Raw genomic sequence first — 19967 nt, forward strand, 5'->3', positions numbered from 1 at the left:
TAATTACAATATTTTTTCTTCAGGATAAAAATAAAGCATGGCTCTTTGAGCTGTCTTTTAATTAACAGGTATATTCTTCCATGATGGTTGGGGTTATCCACGGCATTCTTTCATGAACTTGATTGTCATTATTTATATCTATTTTACTTTTTCTATGCTGGTGATTATTTGTAATTTTTCTATTATTTTATTTGCTCATGCTTGCCACATTCTTCTTCTTCTTTTTTTTTTTTTTTTTTTTAAATCTTATTGCATTTTTAATTGCATTTGCACAGGATTTTATACATATACCCTGGTTTGGGTATTTAAATGAGAAATGCTGCGTGGGCGAGAGGGGGGAAAGCAGGAGAAATGTTGGGCATGGCAGTGGTGGCTACAGAGGGAGAGATGCTGCATGGTGAGTTAAGAAATGTTGGATCAAGGGTGCAAGAGAGAGAGGGGCAGAGAGAGAAAGATGGCAAACAATGGACGAGAAGGAGGAGGGAAGAGAGAGGGGGGGGTATTGGACATGGGGTGAAGGAAATGGAGAAAGAGACGGACGTGGGGTAAAGAGGGAGGGAGAGATGCATAGGAGGGGAAGAAAGAGAAAAATGCTGCATCCAAGGGCAGAAAGGTTTGAGGGAATTGACCCTAGCAGATGTCTTTGTGTTGTGTTCAGTAGAAAAGGAAATGCATTTCTATTTTTATTTCTCCAGTGTTAAAACATATGAACAGGAATAAGTGTCCTAGAAAAAACAAAAAAAACTCCCAAACATATGAACAGCCATACTAGGTCAGACCAATGGTTCATTAACCCAGTCTTCTGTTTCCAATAGTGGTCAATCCAGGTTATAGCAGAAACCCAAATAGTAGCAACATTCCATGCTACTGATCTAGGGCAAGCAGTGTTGCTCTACATACCAACTTCTCGGGGTTCCCAATTAATTTTTTGTCTACATATTTGTATTTCTAATTTGTGATCCCTTGTTCTCTATTTGGTGAGTGTCAGTGGCAGGTGGAGCAATCAGAGAGGAGACAGAGAGAAAAGGGGATCTGGGAGGCCCTCTCCTTTATTTTCTGACCTGGGCACTAGTATGCTTAACACTGGTCCTGACCCTTGCTGTAGCTGGTGGGTATCACCAAGCATCACCAGCTAAGGACTTCCTCCAAAGGTGGCCAGAATTCCCTTCTATCAAGCTCTGCACTTGGCAGCAGCACCAACAACTAAGCATGCATGGGGTGCTGGCATAGGTGATTTCTGCTGCCTGTCGAGCTTGGTAAAAAAGGAATTCTGGCCACCTTTGGAGGAAGTCTTCAATAGAGAATGACACAGGAACTCAATTTACCCATCCCCGCAAGTTTTGTTGCTGTCCCTGCCACTGCCCCATTCCTGTAAGCTCTGCTTTAACTGCACAAACCTCAAACACTTATGATTTTAAAGTGTTTGAGGCTTGTGCAGATGAGGACAGAGCTTAGGCATTGGTGGAATGAGGCATTATGACATCACAATCTGAGCTCTAGAATGTTGTTGCTTATGATTTTAAAGTATTTGAGGCTTGTGCAGATGAGGACAGAGCTTAGGCATTGGTGGAATGAGGCATTATGACATCACAATCTGAGCTCTAGAATGTTGTTGCTTATGATTTTAAAGTATTTGAGGCTTGTGCAGATGAGGACAGAGCTTGCAGGAATGGGGCAGGGACAGGAAAAGAACTCACGGGGATGAAATGGGAAAATGAGTTTCTGCGGGGATGGGGAAAAATTTGTCCCTGTGTCATTCTCTAGTCTTCAACTCATGGACTTGGGGATCCTGATTAGCTAAAGTATTTATATTTTGAGTTGGAAACTGCTGGGGGAGGAGGAGGCAGAAATAAAATTTTGTGCCCACACTCTTTGAGCTCAGGCTGGGTGAGGGGTAGGGTGGAAAGGATTTGAAATGAAAAAAAACCCCCAACAAAATGCTAAAAAAAAAAACCTCAACAGAAAATGGTAATAAGCTCTATGTTTGAATTTCACGTCAGAGACCCCTTCAAAGCAACTGTAGATTACTACTACCGTACTACTACTACTATTAATTATTTCTATAGTGCTACCAGATGCATGCAGCACTGCACAGAGTCACAAAGAATAAGAAAACAGTCCCTGCTCGAAAGAGCTTACAATCTAAACAGCCAAGACAGACAAATAGGATGTCATGGATACAGTTAAGGGGAACGGTTAATCTGCTGGCTGGGTTGGAGGGCAGAGGAGTAGGGTTAAGGATTGAAATCTATATCAAAAAGGTGGGTTTTCAGTCTGCTTTTAAATAAGGGAAGGGAAGGGGCTTGACGGACAAACTCAAGTAATTTATTTCAGGCATACGGGGCAGCTAGATAAAAGGAATGAAATCTGGAATTGGCAGTGGAGGAGAAGGGTAGCGCTAAGAATGACTTATCTGAGGAATGGAGTTCTCTGGGAGGTGTATAAGGAGAGAGAAGCGAAGAGAGATATTGAGGGGCAGCAGAATGAACACACTTGTAGGTCAGCAATAAGATCTTGAACTGTATGCGATGGCAGATAGGGAGCCAGTGAAGTAACTTAAGGAGAGGGGTGACATGAGCGTAGCGAGATTGGTAGAAGATGAGTTACGCAGCAGTTTTGCACAGATTTCAAGGGGGAGAAGCAACACTGAGGGATACCAGTTAGGAGTAGATTGTATTAATCTAAGTGTGAGGTTACGAGAGCTTGAACAAGGGTTCGGGTAGTGTGCTCAGAGAGGAAGGGGTGAATTTTGGTGATATTAAAGAGATAGAAGCGACAGGTCTTAGCAGCTTGTTGGATATATGTAGAAAATGAGAGGTCAGATTTGAAGACTACTCCAAAGTTGCGAGCAGAGGAGACTGGAACAATGGCAGTATTATTTACAGAGATGGAGAAAGGAGGAGCAGAGGGTTTAGGAGGAAAGAGTAGCAGCTCAGTCTTGGACATATTTAGTTTCAGATGACAGCTGGACATCCAGGCAGCAATGTCAGCCAAACAAGCAGAGAGTTTTTCATGTACTTTAGGTGAAGTTTCAGGTGTAGAGAGGTTGATTTGGGAGTCATCAGCATGTAGGTGATACTGGAAGCCATGGGAGGAGATCAGGGCACCAAAGGAAGAGGTGTAGAGAGAGAAGAGAAGAGAACCTAAGACAGAACCCTGGGGTACGCCAACTGCTAGTAGGGTAGCAGCAGAAGAGGACTCACCAACACATACACTAAAAGTGTGTTGGGAAAGGTAGGAGGCAAACCAGGAGAGGACAGATTCATGGAATCCAAACGAGGACAGCATATCAAGGAGTAAACTGTGATTTACAGTATCAAAGGCAGCAGACAGGTCAAGAAGGATAAGGATAGAGTAAAGGCCCTTAGATTAAATTGTAAAATCAGACTAGCCCAAAAATAGGCAAGATAGAATTTCTAAACTAAAAGCCATAAATTATCAGCAGTTTACTAACTGATAAATTGTATCTAATCGGGATTCCTTAATCACACTTATCCAATACAGTTTCAAGGTGTATTGAAGAGGCCCATACAGCATCATGAGAAAAAAGTTACAGCATGTCGTAGAGAAAGGTTATGCTGTTACAATAGGGGAAAAACTTGCAAACATTAGAGGAAAGTTGCATTGTTGCAAGAGGGGAAGTAGTTACATCAAGCTGAGGAAGACTGTCACATTGTCATCGAGAGAAGGTAGAAATACTACTGAGCTGAAAGGAATTTATCAAGTAGGTACGTTTCTGTCTTTTCCCGAAGGCAAGGTAGTTCAGTTCTGTTCTTATGGATGTTGGAAGGGTGTTCCAGGCTCTTGTAGCAACATACGTGAAAAGGATGTTGAATGTTCATTTGCATTTTACTCCCTTGGATGAGGGGATGATCAGCTGATGGGTGTTGTTGCTCTTGGTTGAGGTAAAGAGGGAGTTGGTGAACAGATGGGTTATATGATCTGGTGAGTTGCTGTTTATTGCATGGTGTACAGTGCAGAAGACTTTAAACAAGATCTGGGCATTTATAGGCAGCCAGTGAAGTATGCAGAGACAGAGTCGTACTTTTTTAAAGCCAAATATCAGCCTGATTGCAGTGTTCTGAATCAATTGGAAGTGTACATTTGGGAGGAGGTTATGCCCGCGTAGAGGGAATTGCAGTACGGTAGTTGAGTTGTGTTAGGACTAGCATTTGAATCAGAATTGCAAATTGGTAGCTACAGAAGGAAGGTTTGATCAGTCTCAGTTACTTTAAGCTGTAGAAAGATTCCTTCCCCCCCCACCCCCCCGAGGTTGGATATTTGAGGTTTGTAGGAAAGTGCAGAGTTGAGCAGGATTCCAAGCACCTTAGAGATCTTCTCCACATTTAGTATCGAGTTTCAAGTTTCAAGTTTTATTGATTTTGATAAATCGCCTATTTTGTACTAAGCGAGCAACAATTAAAAAGAAATGCTATACATAGTTTTAAAAGAGGTACATAAAAACTTCGGACAGACAATACTGACAAACTTGAGAAACAATGGGAAGGGATAAAGTAGGTTAAAGTTACATATTGCGTTTCTCAGAGGAGAAGAAATGGAAAATGTGAAAGAGGAAAAAACATTAGGGTTGGGGGTTTAGAAAGTCATATTGAGAGAAGTTGAGAAAAAAAGAAATAGGAATTATTTAAAATTGCTGATTAAAAAAAAAAAAAATTAAAAAAAAAAAATTAAAAAATAATAGTAAGTGAGAAGGTTTTAAATATTAAAAGAAGTTTTAAAAAAGAAAGTTTTTAGATTAGATTTAAATAAGTTCAGGTCTTTGGTTTCTCTAATGTATAAAGGAAGGGCATTCCAAGTAAGGAGAGCCATGACTGAGAATATCGCACCAGAGAGTAAGATTAAACCCATGGGTGTTGACTTTATGGCATTGTGGAACCAAAGAAGCTTGACAAAAATGAACCATGGTCCCCATATATTAACAAGAGCTCAGGTTTTACGGTTCATAGTCAGTCACAAGCGAGACACCAGCGCGCCAACAATCAAGCGCTGACAATTCAGTGCAAGAAAGAAGCGCGTGGCGGGAAAACTTAGTTTTAAAGAGCTCCGAACCGGGGTGTGATTGGGGAACCCCACCCCCACTTTACTGTATAGTGTTCACGCTGCTGTGGGGGGGGGTTGGGGGGTTTTGAACCCTCCATTATAGAGAAAATGGAACTTTTTCTGATTTTTTCAGGAAAAGTTCCATTTTCTCTATAATGGGGGGTTGAGTTGCACCCCTACAGCCCCCCCAATGGCAGCGCAAACACTATGCAGTAAAGTGGGGGGGGTTCCCCACTCACCCCGGTTCGGAGCTCTTTAAAACACGCTTCACTTCTTTATTGCACCAAATTGTCAGCACTCGATTGTCGGTGCGCTGGTATCTGGCACGTGATTATCCTGTCACCGGTTTTACACCCTCAGTATTGTGCTTTCATGAATTCTGTGGCTGGTTTTAGGGGGCCTGGCTGCTGTGGGTTGGGTCCCTCAATGATCACCCCACTCCTGAAGAATAGCCTTGTATTTGAGTATCAGCACTTTTCTTTTGCTAGAACTGATATGATATACTGTCTTTCTGTGTTTATTAATAATAATAATAATAATAATAATAATAATAATAAATTTATTCTTCTATACCGCTATTACCCAAGAGTTCTAGGCGGTTTACAGTGTAAGAAACTGAAGCGAAGTACTTACATATCATAAGATTTTAAAAAACCAAGATTACAAATGGTAAAATAATTACAATGTTAAGAAGGCCTAATTATGTGATAAATTTGTCAAACAAAGCAGAATTTACTAATTTTTGAAAAGAACAGTAAGACATGGCTTGATAAAGACATTCACCGAGCCAACATTGAAATTTGCCTGCCTGAAATGCTAAGGTCCTTTCAAAAAAGTTCTTAAATATAACACCATTTGGCATAGGATAGGTAAATAAGTTAGAGCTTCTCGTAATCCTTGATGATCTATAAAATTCAAAGTGAGGGAACAAATAATTATTGTACCAGTAATCTAAAAGACACTGGATCAAAGTATTTTATAATGGTCTGTAATTTCCAAGTTTGTATGATTGATCCAAGTCAGTTGGCGGTCAAGCATGATACCCAAGATTTTTATGGAATCAAACTAGGTTTCATATTACAGTACTGTATATATAGGTACTTATTTTGTATTTGACACAGGTGAAGCCACTGCTTGCTCTATATTGGTAGCATGGAATGTTACTACTATATATGGTTTTCATAGACAGTGGAATGCTGTATTGTTTGCGGGGCCCAGAGAATCCACCTTGGGTCCCAGCAGAGTCCTGCAGCATGCCCTCTCACCAACTCCTGACTCCCCCCACCCACCTCCTCCGGCATTGTACTTTTAAATTTTCGGGCAGCTGTCATGCAGCGTCAATGAGCAGGCCTGTTCCCAAAAATTTTGGGGCAGTCCTGCTCGTTGATGCTGTGCAGTGGCTACCCAAACATTTAAAAGTACAGCGCCGGGAGGAGGGAGGGTGGGGGAGGGATACAGCCATAAACAACTAGCGACCACAATTTATTTTTGGGAGGAGGGGCCATAGCCCCTGTGGCCTTCCACATTCTGACCCCCATGGACCTGTATTGACCACTATGAAGATGGGCTACTGGGATAGATGGACCATTGATCTGATCCAGTAAGGCTATTCTTATGTTCTTATCTGGGGCCATAGAAGGCTCTTCAGCTTGGAAAAGAGACAGCTGAGGGGAGATATGATCTAAGACTACAAAATCCTGAGTGGTGCAGAATGGGTAGATGTGGATCGATTTTTTTACTGCATCAAGATTTACAAAGACTAGGGGACACTCAATGAAGTTATAGAGTAATACTTTTAAAACCAATAGGAGGAAATATTTTTTCACTCAAGAGAATAGTTAAGCACTGGAATGTGTTGCTAGAGGATGTGTTAAGGAACAGTTAATGTAGCTGGTTGGACAAGTTCCTGGTGGAAAAGTCCATAAACTGCTGTTGAGACAGACATGGGAGAAGCCACTGCTTGCCCTGGATCAGTGGCATGGAATGCTGCTACTATTTGGGTTTTTCCCAGGTACTTGTAACTTGGATTGACCTCCGTGAAGACAGGATACTGGGCTTGATGGACCATTCGTCTGACCCAGTAAGGCTATTCTTATGTTCTTATCTGGTGCCATAGAAGGTTAAGTGACTTGCTCAGAGTCACAGGGAGCTATTTGGGGAATTGAATTCAGTTCCTCTGGTTCTCAAGCTGTTGCACTATTAGGCTATTCATCCATTCCTCTGAAGAGCATCCTTTCTAGATAAACAGACATTCAAAAATACCAGCAGGTCAATGTGCATATAAATTTTAATGTTGAGGAATAGTAACATAAATATTTTTGAGCTAAATACAAACATTTATCTTAGCGATTTTAGAAACATAAAACATGTAATTTTCCTGAAGCTGTCATATGGTCCAATATCCCTTACTAGTTTGGCTTTTTGGTGATTAACGGGCGACCTCTTTTAATCCCTGTAGTGGAGCACTGCTCAAAAGGAGCACAGTTCAGAAACCTAGACGTGCTAGGCCAGTGGTTCCCAACCCTGTCCTGGAGGACCACCAGGCCAATCGGGTTTTCAGGATAGCTCTAATGAATATGCATGGAGCAGATTTGCATGCCTGTCACTTCCATTATATGCAAATCTCTCTCATGCATATTTATTAGGGCTAGCTTGAAAAACCGATTGGCCTGGTGGTCCTCCAGGACAGGGTTGGGAACCACTGTGCTAGGCTATACTAGACAACACATTGTTCTTAAGTGTGAATGTAGAAAGTGCATCTTCAGTGGCATGTTGCACTTCATGGTTTTGTATGCTCTAAGAAGTTTTTCAGCCAGTGGAATATAGTTTGGTGCTCTGTAACTTGCAAGAAAATTCTCAACACCATCCTTAAATGCTTTCCAGGTGATTTTCTCTAGCCCAACTAACAGATCTTCAAATCTGTCATCTCTGATGACGTGTCTGATCTGTGGATCAACAAAAATGTCTTCCTTAACCTTGGCGTCAGTTATTAATTATTATTATTTGCATTAGCCTGAAAGTATAACAAGAAATTGTAAAAATGCACTTTTTTTTTGTTAAGATGGTACATGATACGTAATTTTAAACGTGATTTTCGTGATCAGCAGCCAAAAATCTGCAAAATACACCCAAAAGTGTTGAAGAAACAAAAACTTTGTTGTCCAGTGGTAAATTCCAGTGTCGATCTGTTAGGACATAGAGGCTCCTTTCCCTTTTGAAATGTGGAATGAACATTCATTTTTTTAAAGTCCAACCTAGTCCTGCCCAAAGGTTGACCATACCACTCCCCCTTGCAATGTATTGATTGATTAATTTTCATGTTCTTCAAATTTAGATGCGTGTATCCTGGCTTTACAATAACAAAACAGGAAGAATGGAGGGAAACAATCAGAACAGCTGTGTACAGAATCCAGGCCTTAGGGCCGGATACTGTATTTTATAGCTAAAGTTTATGTGCAAATCTGTGCGCATTGCCAACTTGTGCACATAACTTAATTGTTTAATAAGCCAAACTGCCAATAATTGTGGGACAAACTTCACATGCACTAAAATTGCACTTAAATGAGCATAGAAGCACATTGCAGAGGGGTGTGATTTCTGCCCCTATGGTACAACACTGTGGCTCACACAACCATGATTATTTTCAGCTACAATGCTTGATCTTAGACCAGATTCCAATTTATCTGCGGGAAGGTAACAGAAGACTCCAGCTTCAATGAAAAGAGCAGTTCTGGATCTTTAATCTTCATGCTGTGTGTCCCCACGGACTAAACAATAGCATTGATTGGTTTCATTTTTATTAACTGTTTCAGTTCAACTGTTCCAGTATTTTTCAGCTTTTTTGATCCTTCAATTTTGCATCTCTCTGTGTTTTTTGCTTTTTGACTTCATCAGCTGATTGTATGACGTTTTTCTCCAGTTTTTTGTGAATGGGGATTTTCCCGTCTGCCCTGATTGGCCAGCCTTAGGTCCATTCATCCTGTCACGTGATGCATCACCTGACTGGCTTGGACGCTGTTTAAGCACCGCACCAGTGCATTTGAATTTGTGGTTATATGCAGCAATTGGATGATGCTTGGGTGGAAGAGTGTGGGTACACCTCTCCTTTAGTCTGAGGCTTTTCTTTCGCTTTAGCATTACCTTTCTCTGGCACCCATTGTGTGGTGGTGGTATAATGGAGTGATTTGTATTTTTTATCCTGGCTTTACAACATCAGAATTTGGATGATTATGTAAGACAAACGTTTAAGTGCCAGTTTCTGCACACCTAAAATGCAAATGACACTTCTAAACTAAGGCCCTCTTTTACTAAGCTGAGGTAGAGGTTTCTTCTATAGCCTAAAGCACTAAATGCTCTGACACTGCTCCGACACTGCTCCAATGTTCGTAGGAATTCTTCTTTTTTTTATTTCTTTATTTATCATTTTAAAGATACATTAACAAGATTCACTCTGGATACAGAAATCCGGATAAAAATTAAATCCAGGAAACTTTCCATCAATGAATATAAAAAATATTATATCTAATCCTCCTTAGACCACAAATTGAGAATAGGGGGTGTATAACAAATCAAGAGAGAAAAAATGAAAAGAAATATAAGGAAAAAAGCTAATAAATGAGATGTATGATGTAATAATAATTGTTTAACTGTTAAACAATTATTATTACATCATACTTTAGCTGATTTTACTCCCCTCATGATCTTTTTCAAGTCTATAAAGGCCTTCAAATGTTGAAATTCAAAAAAATACGTATTCTAACCCAAGGTATTTCACGACGCATTTGCAAGGGTACATTAGAAGAAATGAGGCCCCCAAAGATCTAACCTCCTCCCGCATAGCTAGAAACATTTTTTTTTTAATCCTGAGTAGTCTTTGTAACATCTGGATATATTCAGGTCTTTTGTCCCAAGAATAATGAATGTAATTTTCAAAAGAAGCGTTTCATAACCAAATTTAAATCATTCTCAAAAACAAATGAAACTAGAAGTGTAGATCTCTCTGTAACCTCCATCGATGATTCTTCCAATATGGCTGACAAGTCCTGAATCAAATCTTGGTTTTCCTTAATTTGCCCATGATTCTCCTTTTCCTGAGAGAGAGAGAAGCCGGTACTTCTTTTTTTGAGGAATATGGTAAATAATACACCTTGTTTAAAGGAGGTATATTCATAGAGGAAAAATCCAAAAGTTCATAGGAATTATATGAGCTTCGGAGCATTTAGTGCTCCAGGCTGCAGTAGAAACCTCTACCGCAGCTTAGTAATAGGGTGGGGTAAGTCCTGTAGTGTCTGACAGTAAAGTTTTAATTCTATATATGTCGTCTAAAAAAATCAGCACAGAAAAGATTAATATTTGGTGAGATTTTATAAAGTGCCTCCAGAGTTAGGCACAATTTATACAATCACATGTAGCGCCCGTCCACGCAGCAGGGTAAACTAACAAACCCCGCCTTTAGTTGCCTAGGAATAATGACAATTGTGCAAATATTACCAGTCCAATATTGTTTATTAATATTAACAGCATAATCTCGTATCATCAGGTCTTTGCACAATGGAGGCATATATAGTCAGGCATGTCAAAGTACATCTTTCCTGACAAATATGAACTCAGAGTACCACTCCCACAAGGTTCACTTATATACTTTTGCAGTGCCTAGTATGACATCACACATGTCAACCAATCGGCCAGCAGAAGCTGGCCTTAGGTTTTTGAATAAAGAAATTTTTTTTAACATAGCTACCAAACTAAAAAAAAACAGTTTTATAAAATACATATCTGTTCACAAAACTTTCTGCATATGTATAAACATTATACTATACCCCCAGAAACTTTGAATCCAAAACAGCTTTCTGTGTCAGGAGAAAACTTGCTTTGGAAAAACTGACAGTTTCAAGTTTCACTGACACACACAAAACCCATATAACCTTCCTTACTGGAAATTTCTATGTGGGCTAAAGGAGCCCACCCTTCACAAGTTTATATTGTAGGCTAGCTTAAAGGTCAAAGAGGTCAAATTGCAAATGTTACTTCTCAGGATTTCCCAGGTTTCAAATATATAAAAATAATATTTTCAAAACCCATTCTATGTTTAATATACATTCACATACATAATCAAAACACTTGCTCATATACATCCTTGGGATCCCAAACATTCATACACAAGCTACACTCATATTTCATTCATATCCAATAATTATGGTTAAGATACATATAAACTATCTGTATTCCAATCATGTGAAACCCTATATCTTCCCTCCAACTGCCACAAGTCAGACTGAGAGGTCTGGCATTAATTAAACCATGAAGTCAAGGCGGGAAACTGCAGTAGGTTTAGACAAAGGACACAAAGAAAGAAAGATGGAAAAATGGAGTCAGATTAATACCTCTCTAAGTATGTTATGTATATCTATACATGATTTCCTCCATGATCTTGCTTAATCCAGCAAAGTACATACAGCAAATATTATTATGCTTTTTCTTCCTAGTACCCCCTAGTGTTTTCCCGTTAATCTCTAGTTTTTCTGGCCTCAGCTGCAATCCATATTCAGATTTTTATTTTTGTATACCAAAACCTTTCATAGGCTTCTACTTGGGCGTGGCCTTATCTATCACATATGCATCTAACTAGATTTACCCAGAATCATATGAAAAGCAGGTCAACATATTCAAATTTTCATATCTTGCACACTATCCATTCTAGTGCAGCATATCATAGCACCCCATGGCTGCCACTACTCAACAGGTATTTATACCAATGAAAACCAGGTCAAAATGCTTGCGCCTAATTTGTGCGTGGATCAGGCACATGCTCCTCCCCTGGTCACATACCCTTTTTAGATCTTCACACTACAATTTATAGAATGCACTTAGAAAGTTGTGCGTGTAAATTCTAATTAGTTAAAGTTAGTTCCAATAATTGCTTGTTAATTGGCAATTACTGGCACTATTTGGCTTGTTAAGTTATGTGCACAAGTTGGCAATGCGCACAGATTTGCGCACAAAACTTTAGCTGCAATATACATTATCCGTCCCTAAGACCTGGATTCTCTAAACATCACCAATAATGGCGGCTGCTGATCACGCTACGGTGCCATTTAGAGAATTGTGCCTCCAGGAAAGATAGATGCCGGAAATGTCAGCCAGGGTTTTCAAAGCTGACATTTCCGGTGCCTCTCTTTGCCGTGCATCGTGCCTGTATAGTTGCTTTATGGTGCCTAACATCGCTTCCAGCGTTGGCCACATCTATAGTGGCTTGTCGTTTCAAACAGCATTTCCCAATTAACTTAGCTGCCGGTAGAATTTCCCTTTAAATGGTGTTTTGTTTTTGCATTCTTAGGGCTTGAATCACTGAGATCCCTTTCTCCCCACTCTTCTGGATCTAAAGGAAAAGAGAACAGGTCCTTTGTCATAGTGAGTACATGATAATGTTTCTGGCTCCATGACTTTTAGCAACTGATTACAGCAATGTTATCACCCTTTAGAGCAGTAAGTCATGGACCCCTTTAAGAATCTGATGAAAACTATGGACTCCCTTCCCCAGAAATAGTCACATAAACACAACTTTGTATGCACTAAATATATTGTAATTTATTTATCGAGATTTGATTGTCTCATAGATATATGACATACACAAAGTATTATTAAACTGTAAAGTAAACAATCTAAAAAAAAAACAAAAACCACTCCTTTTTTATGCAAAAAGCAATGGCCACTCATTATAATTGTGAAATAGAATCCTCTTGTGCAAATTAAAACAGATCTACTACTAAGTTTTCTACTACCATTACTGCTACTACTAACATCTACTCTCTCGTTATCTACTTTATTTCAATGAGAAGGTTGTTCTTGTTTGCCTTGAATAAGAATATGAAACTGTGGCATGGTCTTCGACAAGGTGACACGCATATCATCTTTGACATCCAATCTATTTCGACAAAAACAAATGCTGAGAACCCTGATTCACAATGACGAGAGACGTAGTGCGCGAGAAAAATCACGAGAAAGTTCACGTGAGAAAAAAAAATGAACAGTATCGAGCTGTTCATTTTTTTCTCACGTGAACTTTCTCATGTGATTTTTCTCGCGCATTACGTCTCTCGTCATTGTGAATCGAGCTGTATAGTGAATATAAATGTTAATTTTTATCTGACCCCCTGAAACCTATCCATGGACCCCAGGTTAAGAACCCCTGCTTTAGAAAATAAGCCCCTGGGTATCCACGGCAGAGCTGGGATTTGAACCCGTGAGCCTTCAGGTTCATAATGCCTTGCTCTAGCCCCTGTAACTCACTCTCCTCTTTAAATGTCTCCCCTCACAAATTATTGAACTTTCCCGACTCTTGCCCCATCTCTGACCGGCAACAGATGTTAGTGATGGTTTTTCCCTCGTGAAACATAAATCAACATTCCTCTTTTCAACGTAATCTGTTTTATTGCTTCATCAGACTTAATCTCAACAGTTTGTAGCAGATTATTTAAACAGCAGTGCAGTAGAATTCCCAGGGCACAGACTGACTGTAACAGACTCAACATGCAGTACTGGATCCTGTTTGCTGTCTTGCCATCTTTGATCCACGGGGCTCGCATCCAAAACCTTGGTAAGAACATTTTTTTCTATTGTAACCAAAAGATGTTAAGAATTACTGGGAGAATCTTTTATTATTATTATTTTTTTACCAGGTTTTTCAGGGCGAGCTGATCTATCCTAGTTTTACTTTACCCTTTTCTGGGCATAGACTTCTAGCCTTGCTTCTTAAGGAAATAAGAAGCACAAATTCAGTTGTAAAAAGGGTCATTTTCATGGGTAAAACAGTGACTTCCTCACAGAAATGGGGCTTTTATAAAATATTGCACCCTATATTGCAGATAAACCTATGCAAGTAGGAAGCAAATCTTTAAGTGGGTGCCTCCTTTTAGGATGTCAGTCGGTAAGAACAGTATTTGGGCACCTAAATGCCATTATAGAATGCTAACACAACCCGGTACTAGGGAGCCTAAAATCTAGACACCCACAGGTAGGCTGCCGCCACATATTGGACGGAAGGCTTCAGCGTATTGTCTACAATGACACCCAGATCCCTTTCTTGAGTGCTGACCCCCAAAGTGGTCCCTAGCATCTGATAACTATGATTTGGATTATTCTTCCCAATGTGCATCACTTTGCATTTGTCCACATTAAATTTCATCTGCCATATGGACACCCAGTCTTCAAATCTCCTAAAGTCTTCCTGCAATTTTTCACAGTCTGCATGTGTTTTAAGAACTTTGAACAGTTTAGTGTCATCTCCAAATTTAATCACCTCGCTTGTAGTTCCAATTTCTAGATCATTTATAAATAAGTTAAATAGTACCGGTTCCAGCACAGATCCTATGGGGGGTGGCCTAAGGGATCTAGCCAATCGTAATCTTAGGCCACTCCCAGCGCATCCCAGAATGTACTGGGAGACAGGCCTAAGATTCCAGTTGGCCAGATCCCTTAGGCCACCCCCCATAGGATCTGTGCTGGAACCGGTGCTATTTGCCGGTGAACTTTCAGGGGTTCAGGGGGGAATGTCTGGCAGGAGAGATTGGGCATCACTCCTGCCGGTGATCGTTGTGGGGAGGGGGGGTTCACAGCGGGTGCGGGCAGGAGGGACTGGGCATCCCTCCTGCCAGTAGTCTTCACGTGGAGGGGAAACATAATGGGTGATGGGTTGCCTGGGCCGCTAAACTGATCATGGCAGCTACAATCAGCTCAGTGGCAACCCGATCAGAACTTATATCTGTTTTGACATCATCTATGTCAAAACGTTTACATTCCTTCCAGGCAACCTCATCAAACTTTCAGTTATCACTGCAGGACAACTAGGTTTGGTCGGCCCACATCCCGCCCACCTCCTGCACTAACCACTCCTCCAAAAACGACCCTTTTCGCTCTGGGCGCACAGCAGCAGTCAAAAGGCCTAAGCTGCCTCTAGATACGTCTAAAACCCGTTTCGATTATCGGCACTTGGACAACCTGTCTTTTTGATCATCCAAGTGCCAATTTAGGCGGGTTTTTAGACATATTTTCAATTCGATTATGTACCTCTCAGAATATAGCCTTTTGATGTTATTGTTTCTGCTAACTGTCAATTGTATTGATCTTTGTGTATTGTAAATCACCTTGATCCATTTTTGATACAGGCGATTAATACATGTAGATGTAGTGTATGCTTTATACCCAGATATTCAGCGCTGGGATCTGGGTACAGTCCAGCACTAAATATCCAGGTGTAAAAAACCCAGATAGCAACAGGCATTTTAAAAAATTATGACTGCTGTGGGCCGGATATCAGGTGACAAAATAACTGACCTCTTATCTCACCACATGGAGAACTGAAGAACTGAGCAGGAGGATGGAACCCAGGCCCTTTGCAGTCTCTATTTTGAAGAATCAAGTTAGTACAGTTAAAGTTATATTATTTATACATTCTGATTCTGCTCTCCTCCAGGTACTGTCTCGGACAGTGAAGTCCAAAAAATCTCTGAGGAGATCTATGCGGCAGATGTGAACAGGGCAGTCAGTAACGACGTTGTCCTCAACCTCCAGCGTCAGATCTCCAGTTCCCAGATCAACGAGGGGCAGGACTATGCCAGCCAGAGGTAAGCCCTTTGGAATGCAATGCTATCACATCTCCGCCATGAAAACTCTCTTGACAAATTTAAAACCAAACTTAAAACTTTTCTATTTCAAGATGCTTACCAAAATATCAGATAAGATCCTTTCTCCAACCATCGTCTACATATAATGAGAACCACTTTTAAGAAGCGACTTCCCTTCCCTTTCTGTATTCCCCCTTCCCTTCTTCCCACCCTTTCATTTTTATTTTTTGATGTACATAAGAGCATAAGAATTGCCGCTGTTGGGTCAGACCCGTGGTCCATCGTGCCCAGCAGTCCGCTCACGCGGCGGCCCTTGGTCAAAGACTAGTGCAATAACTGAGACTAGCCCTACCTGTAATTTTATATTTTCCCCTCCCCCAGCACCTCTCGTATCTACTTTGTCTATGTTTCTGTCCTTGTCCTATCCTCATTTTACCCTATTTTATTTTTATTTTATATTTTATAATTTAAATTTTAGTATTGTAAACCGACCAGATACTTGTCGATGGTCGGTATATCAAATTATAAATAAACTTGGAAACTTGGAACTGGGACTCACAACAGAATGCACCCTTCATTAAACTGTCAAACCTCCCTCCCCCTCCCTCCCAAAAGCTCTCTAGAGAAAATGCCACCCGTCACGTTCTGGGCAACATTTCAAACCTGCACATGTTTCAGTAGTAATGTACGAGGGCGGCTTGAAAAGTTCAGTAAAAAAACACATTGTTAAACAAATATTTTTTAAAAAATTTGACAAAACCTGTTTTTCTGATGGGATGGAAAAATGCAGCATTAATGCGCGGAATAGCGCGCACGCTAGATGCTAATGCCAGCATTGAGCTGGCACTAGTTCTAGCCGTGTAGAGTGGGTTTAGTGCGCGCTAATCTGCTGCATGCGCTAAAAACGCAGGGCACCTTAGTAAAAGGAGCCCTTATAACCTTTGATTGAAAGACTAACCCCCTCTTTTACGAAACTGCATTAGCAGTTTCTAGCACGGGGAGCCGTGCTGAATGGCCCGCGCTGCTCCTGACCCTCATTAAGTTCTTATGAGCGTCAGGAGCAGCGCGGGCCATTGCTAGAAACTGCTATCACAGTTTCGTAAAAGAGGGGATATGTTTTGAAATATAGCTGGGTTTTTTTTTTTTAATATATGTATTTAATTTGATTTTTTTTTTTTTTTACCAAACCTTCAAACCACTCTCATTCATCTGGTATATAGAAGTCAGGATCAATTTTATTAAGGATTTGATATACTATACTTCATGAACCAATATAGAAGTTATTCAGAAATTATGATAAATATAAGTTTTGAAACCACATAGGTCTTGTCTACAGATGTCATTATTGCAAGTTCTTATGCTGGCCCAGAACAACAGCTTCCTCAGTTTGTACTGGTGACGGTCAGTCTTCATTTTGTTAGCTAGCACAGTTTAGAAAGCATTGTTGTCCCATCAGGTTATAGCCTTGAATCTGCTAGTTAATTACAGCTTAGTTGAATAAGTTAGAGTATAGTACAGGTACTCGTCGACGTACGACTGTAATTGGTTCCGACTCACAGGTCATAAGTTGATCTGGACGTAAGACGGCCTATGTTAGACTAAGGTAAGAATACTGTATTAGACTAGGTAATGATATTGTAATCATCTTAAGGTAATATTTTATCAATATTTTCTTACTTTCTAAGTCAAGCACGGCACAATCCCTTTGTGGTGAACATTCGTTGTGATGCCAAATCCTCTTTAGATTATTACTGCTGCATCGCGAGACTTGGGAGTGCGGGAGACTGGGGCTGCTAACAGCTGGCGGGGGAAACTGTAGTAAACGCGTCGTACAGTCGAACAGTCGTAACTTGAAGTCGACGAGTACCTGTATTACCCAGCACAGAGAGAGTCTGTGCTAAACACTCCCAGCTTGCTCTGATCACAGGAGGTGCAGGTTGAAGCGTGGATTCTGCAAGAAAGGAAATTCTTAAGATCATCCGAACTATATGTTTGTTTGTTTATTTGTTTTTAAGTTGTATTAAAGAAATTTGCTTTAGGAATAACAGAGTCCAGCCTGGTAATATTATAGACTACAGGTTCAATGAGTTTGTCTGCTATCCCCCAGGATAAGCCTCAGCACAGTGGAAATATGTAAAGAGCGATGCTTCATTAAACCCAATTAAACAATCCACAGTAAAACCAATGTGAGAATGGTACAACTGTGATGAGGTACACTGGACAGTTGAATTGAGAGATCTGTGGAGACCTGAAATATGAGAAGGTGCTGAAAAGTTCTCAGCCCAACCAAAAAAGGGAAAGATATGGAGCCAAGACACTTACAAGTTATTCCACATATTCACCATTAAATTCAACATACCCTTCCAAAAAATACTGTCTGGTCACTAAAATACTGCTCTGCTGCAGTCACCTTCAAATCACTCAAAAATTGTCACCCTTTCAAACTCTTTTTAAGGTCTGGAAACAGAAAATAGTCAGAAGGAGCAAGATCTGAAAAGCAGGGTGGATGGTCTATGCTAGGGGTAGGCAATTCCGGTCCTCGAGAGCCGAAGCCAGGTCAGGTTTTCAAGATCTCCACAATGAATATGTATGAGATGGATTTGCATGCACTGCCTCCTTGAGATGCAAATCTATCTCATGCATATTTATTGTGGATATCCTGAAAACCTGACCTGGCTCCGGCTCTCAAGGACTGGAATTGCCTACCACTGGTCTATGCAATGAAACACCAATTTCATCAAAACATCCATCATTTTGTCAGCCTTGTGAGCAGGTGCATTGTCTTGCAAAAAGAGAACTCTTTTCCGTAGCTTCCCTCTCCTTTTTTCTTTCAATGCCTCCTTTAATCAGCACAGCAAGTTACAGTAGTATTCTGCATTAACTGTTTGGCCCATTGTAAGAGAGTCAGTCATTACAAAACCTTCCTGAACCCAAAACACTGTGGCAATGACCTTTCCTGCTGACTTTTGGGTCTTGAATTTCCTTGGCCTTGGAGAACCTGAGTGCCACCATTGCATGAACTGTTGTTTTGTCTCAGGATCATAGTAGTGTAACATGTTTTATCAACAGTAACTAGTCATTCCAAAACGTTGGCACCAGCTCGCTGAAAATGCTGCAAAATCAACTTGGAAGTGTCCACTCGACGTTTTTTCTCTTCAGCATTCACATCCAGTATGTTTCCTGAATATCTGTAGTGTCTCAGCAATTGCTTTAGCTGATATTCGCTGATCTGCCAAAATCAGGTCATGGGCATAGTCAACAATTTCAGGAGCTGACACCGTTTGAGGCCTCCCAGACCTTGCTGTATCTTCGGTCTCAAAATCTCCATGTTGAAAGTTTGCACACCACTTCTTCACTGTGGAGTATGATGGACATTTGGCACTCAATGTTTGCATCATACATTCATGGATTTCCTTTGGAGTTTTCTTCTGCAGGAATAGGAACTTCATGATGTCTCGGAGTTCCACACTTGAAAATTCCAGTTTTGGTTGACATAGTTCAATCAATGATCTGAAAAAATGTCAAAATATAGCATAACGATTCCACAAATTGGCACTTTGCAAAATAAAACTACCTTTTTCAGCTACAGTAGCAAAATAACACTCAGAATTTAGGAAGCTGGTTGAGCTGAGAACTTTTCAGCACCCCCTCATATGGTAACCCTAATTATAAACAAAAGTCTCAATTCTGGATTAATACTTTATTTCTCATTTTTCTTTTTCAAAATTTATATGTTCAAACAAACTCACAAAATAAAATAAAAAAAACTAATATTTTACATATATATTCCATAATATTGTATAGTGCTCAGAAAATGGCTACCACGTAGCTTTAATCAAAAGTGAAGGAACACCCGTTTTCAATCATCGCACTTGCTATATTCCTAGGTTAATTTAAACAAAAGTCTCTCAATCCAGGAATAATACTTTATTTTTCATTTTTCTTTTTCCTGGGAAGACATCGCAAAGACTCTTGCAAAAGGAGGAAAAAAATGAGAAAGAACAGTTAAATCAGATACATCTAGAAATGGTTGCTTCCAAGGCTGGTCTACCCTTCTTGGCTGTTCTTGCCAGGTTAAAAAGATGATCTGACAACCAAAATTCATTTGTGACTTCCAAGTACCTCAGCAAAAGCCTGTGCATATCCAAGGATGTCAACACCCTGTCATTTTTTCTTGAACCTGAGAACATAAAAGCTGGCAACTACATTTCCTAGTTGATATGGAAACTAGAAACCATTGTCGGCAGAAAAAGAAGGGACAGTGTGCAGGATCACGCCTGATTC

General features: G+C 40.3%; 1 protein-coding gene across 3 annotated transcripts in view; it reads left to right on the forward strand.

Moving 5' to 3' along the window:
* LOC117356802 (poly(U)-specific endoribonuclease-D-like) overlaps positions 1-19967 on the forward strand; it is a 96369-nt gene that overhangs the window by 44760 nt on the left and 31642 nt on the right. For 2 of the 3 annotated variants that reach the window (XM_033936507.1, XM_033936505.1), the window contains exons 2-4: positions 12398-12471; positions 13505-13657; positions 15533-15683. In XM_033936507.1, the coding sequence (XP_033792398.1) occupies positions 13591-13657; positions 15533-15683 (218 nt within the window). In that variant the 5' untranslated portion in view covers positions 12398-12471; positions 13505-13590. Of the gene's footprint in view, positions 1-275; positions 398-12397; positions 12472-13504; positions 13658-15532; positions 15684-19967 lie in introns of all 3 variants that reach the window. The other variant, XM_033936506.1, reaches the window with a different exon arrangement.

Source organism: Geotrypetes seraphini, chromosome 3 (genome assembly GCF_902459505.1).
Source record: "Geotrypetes seraphini chromosome 3, aGeoSer1.1, whole genome shotgun sequence".
Lineage (NCBI taxonomy): Eukaryota > Metazoa > Chordata > Amphibia > Gymnophiona > Dermophiidae > Geotrypetes > Geotrypetes seraphini.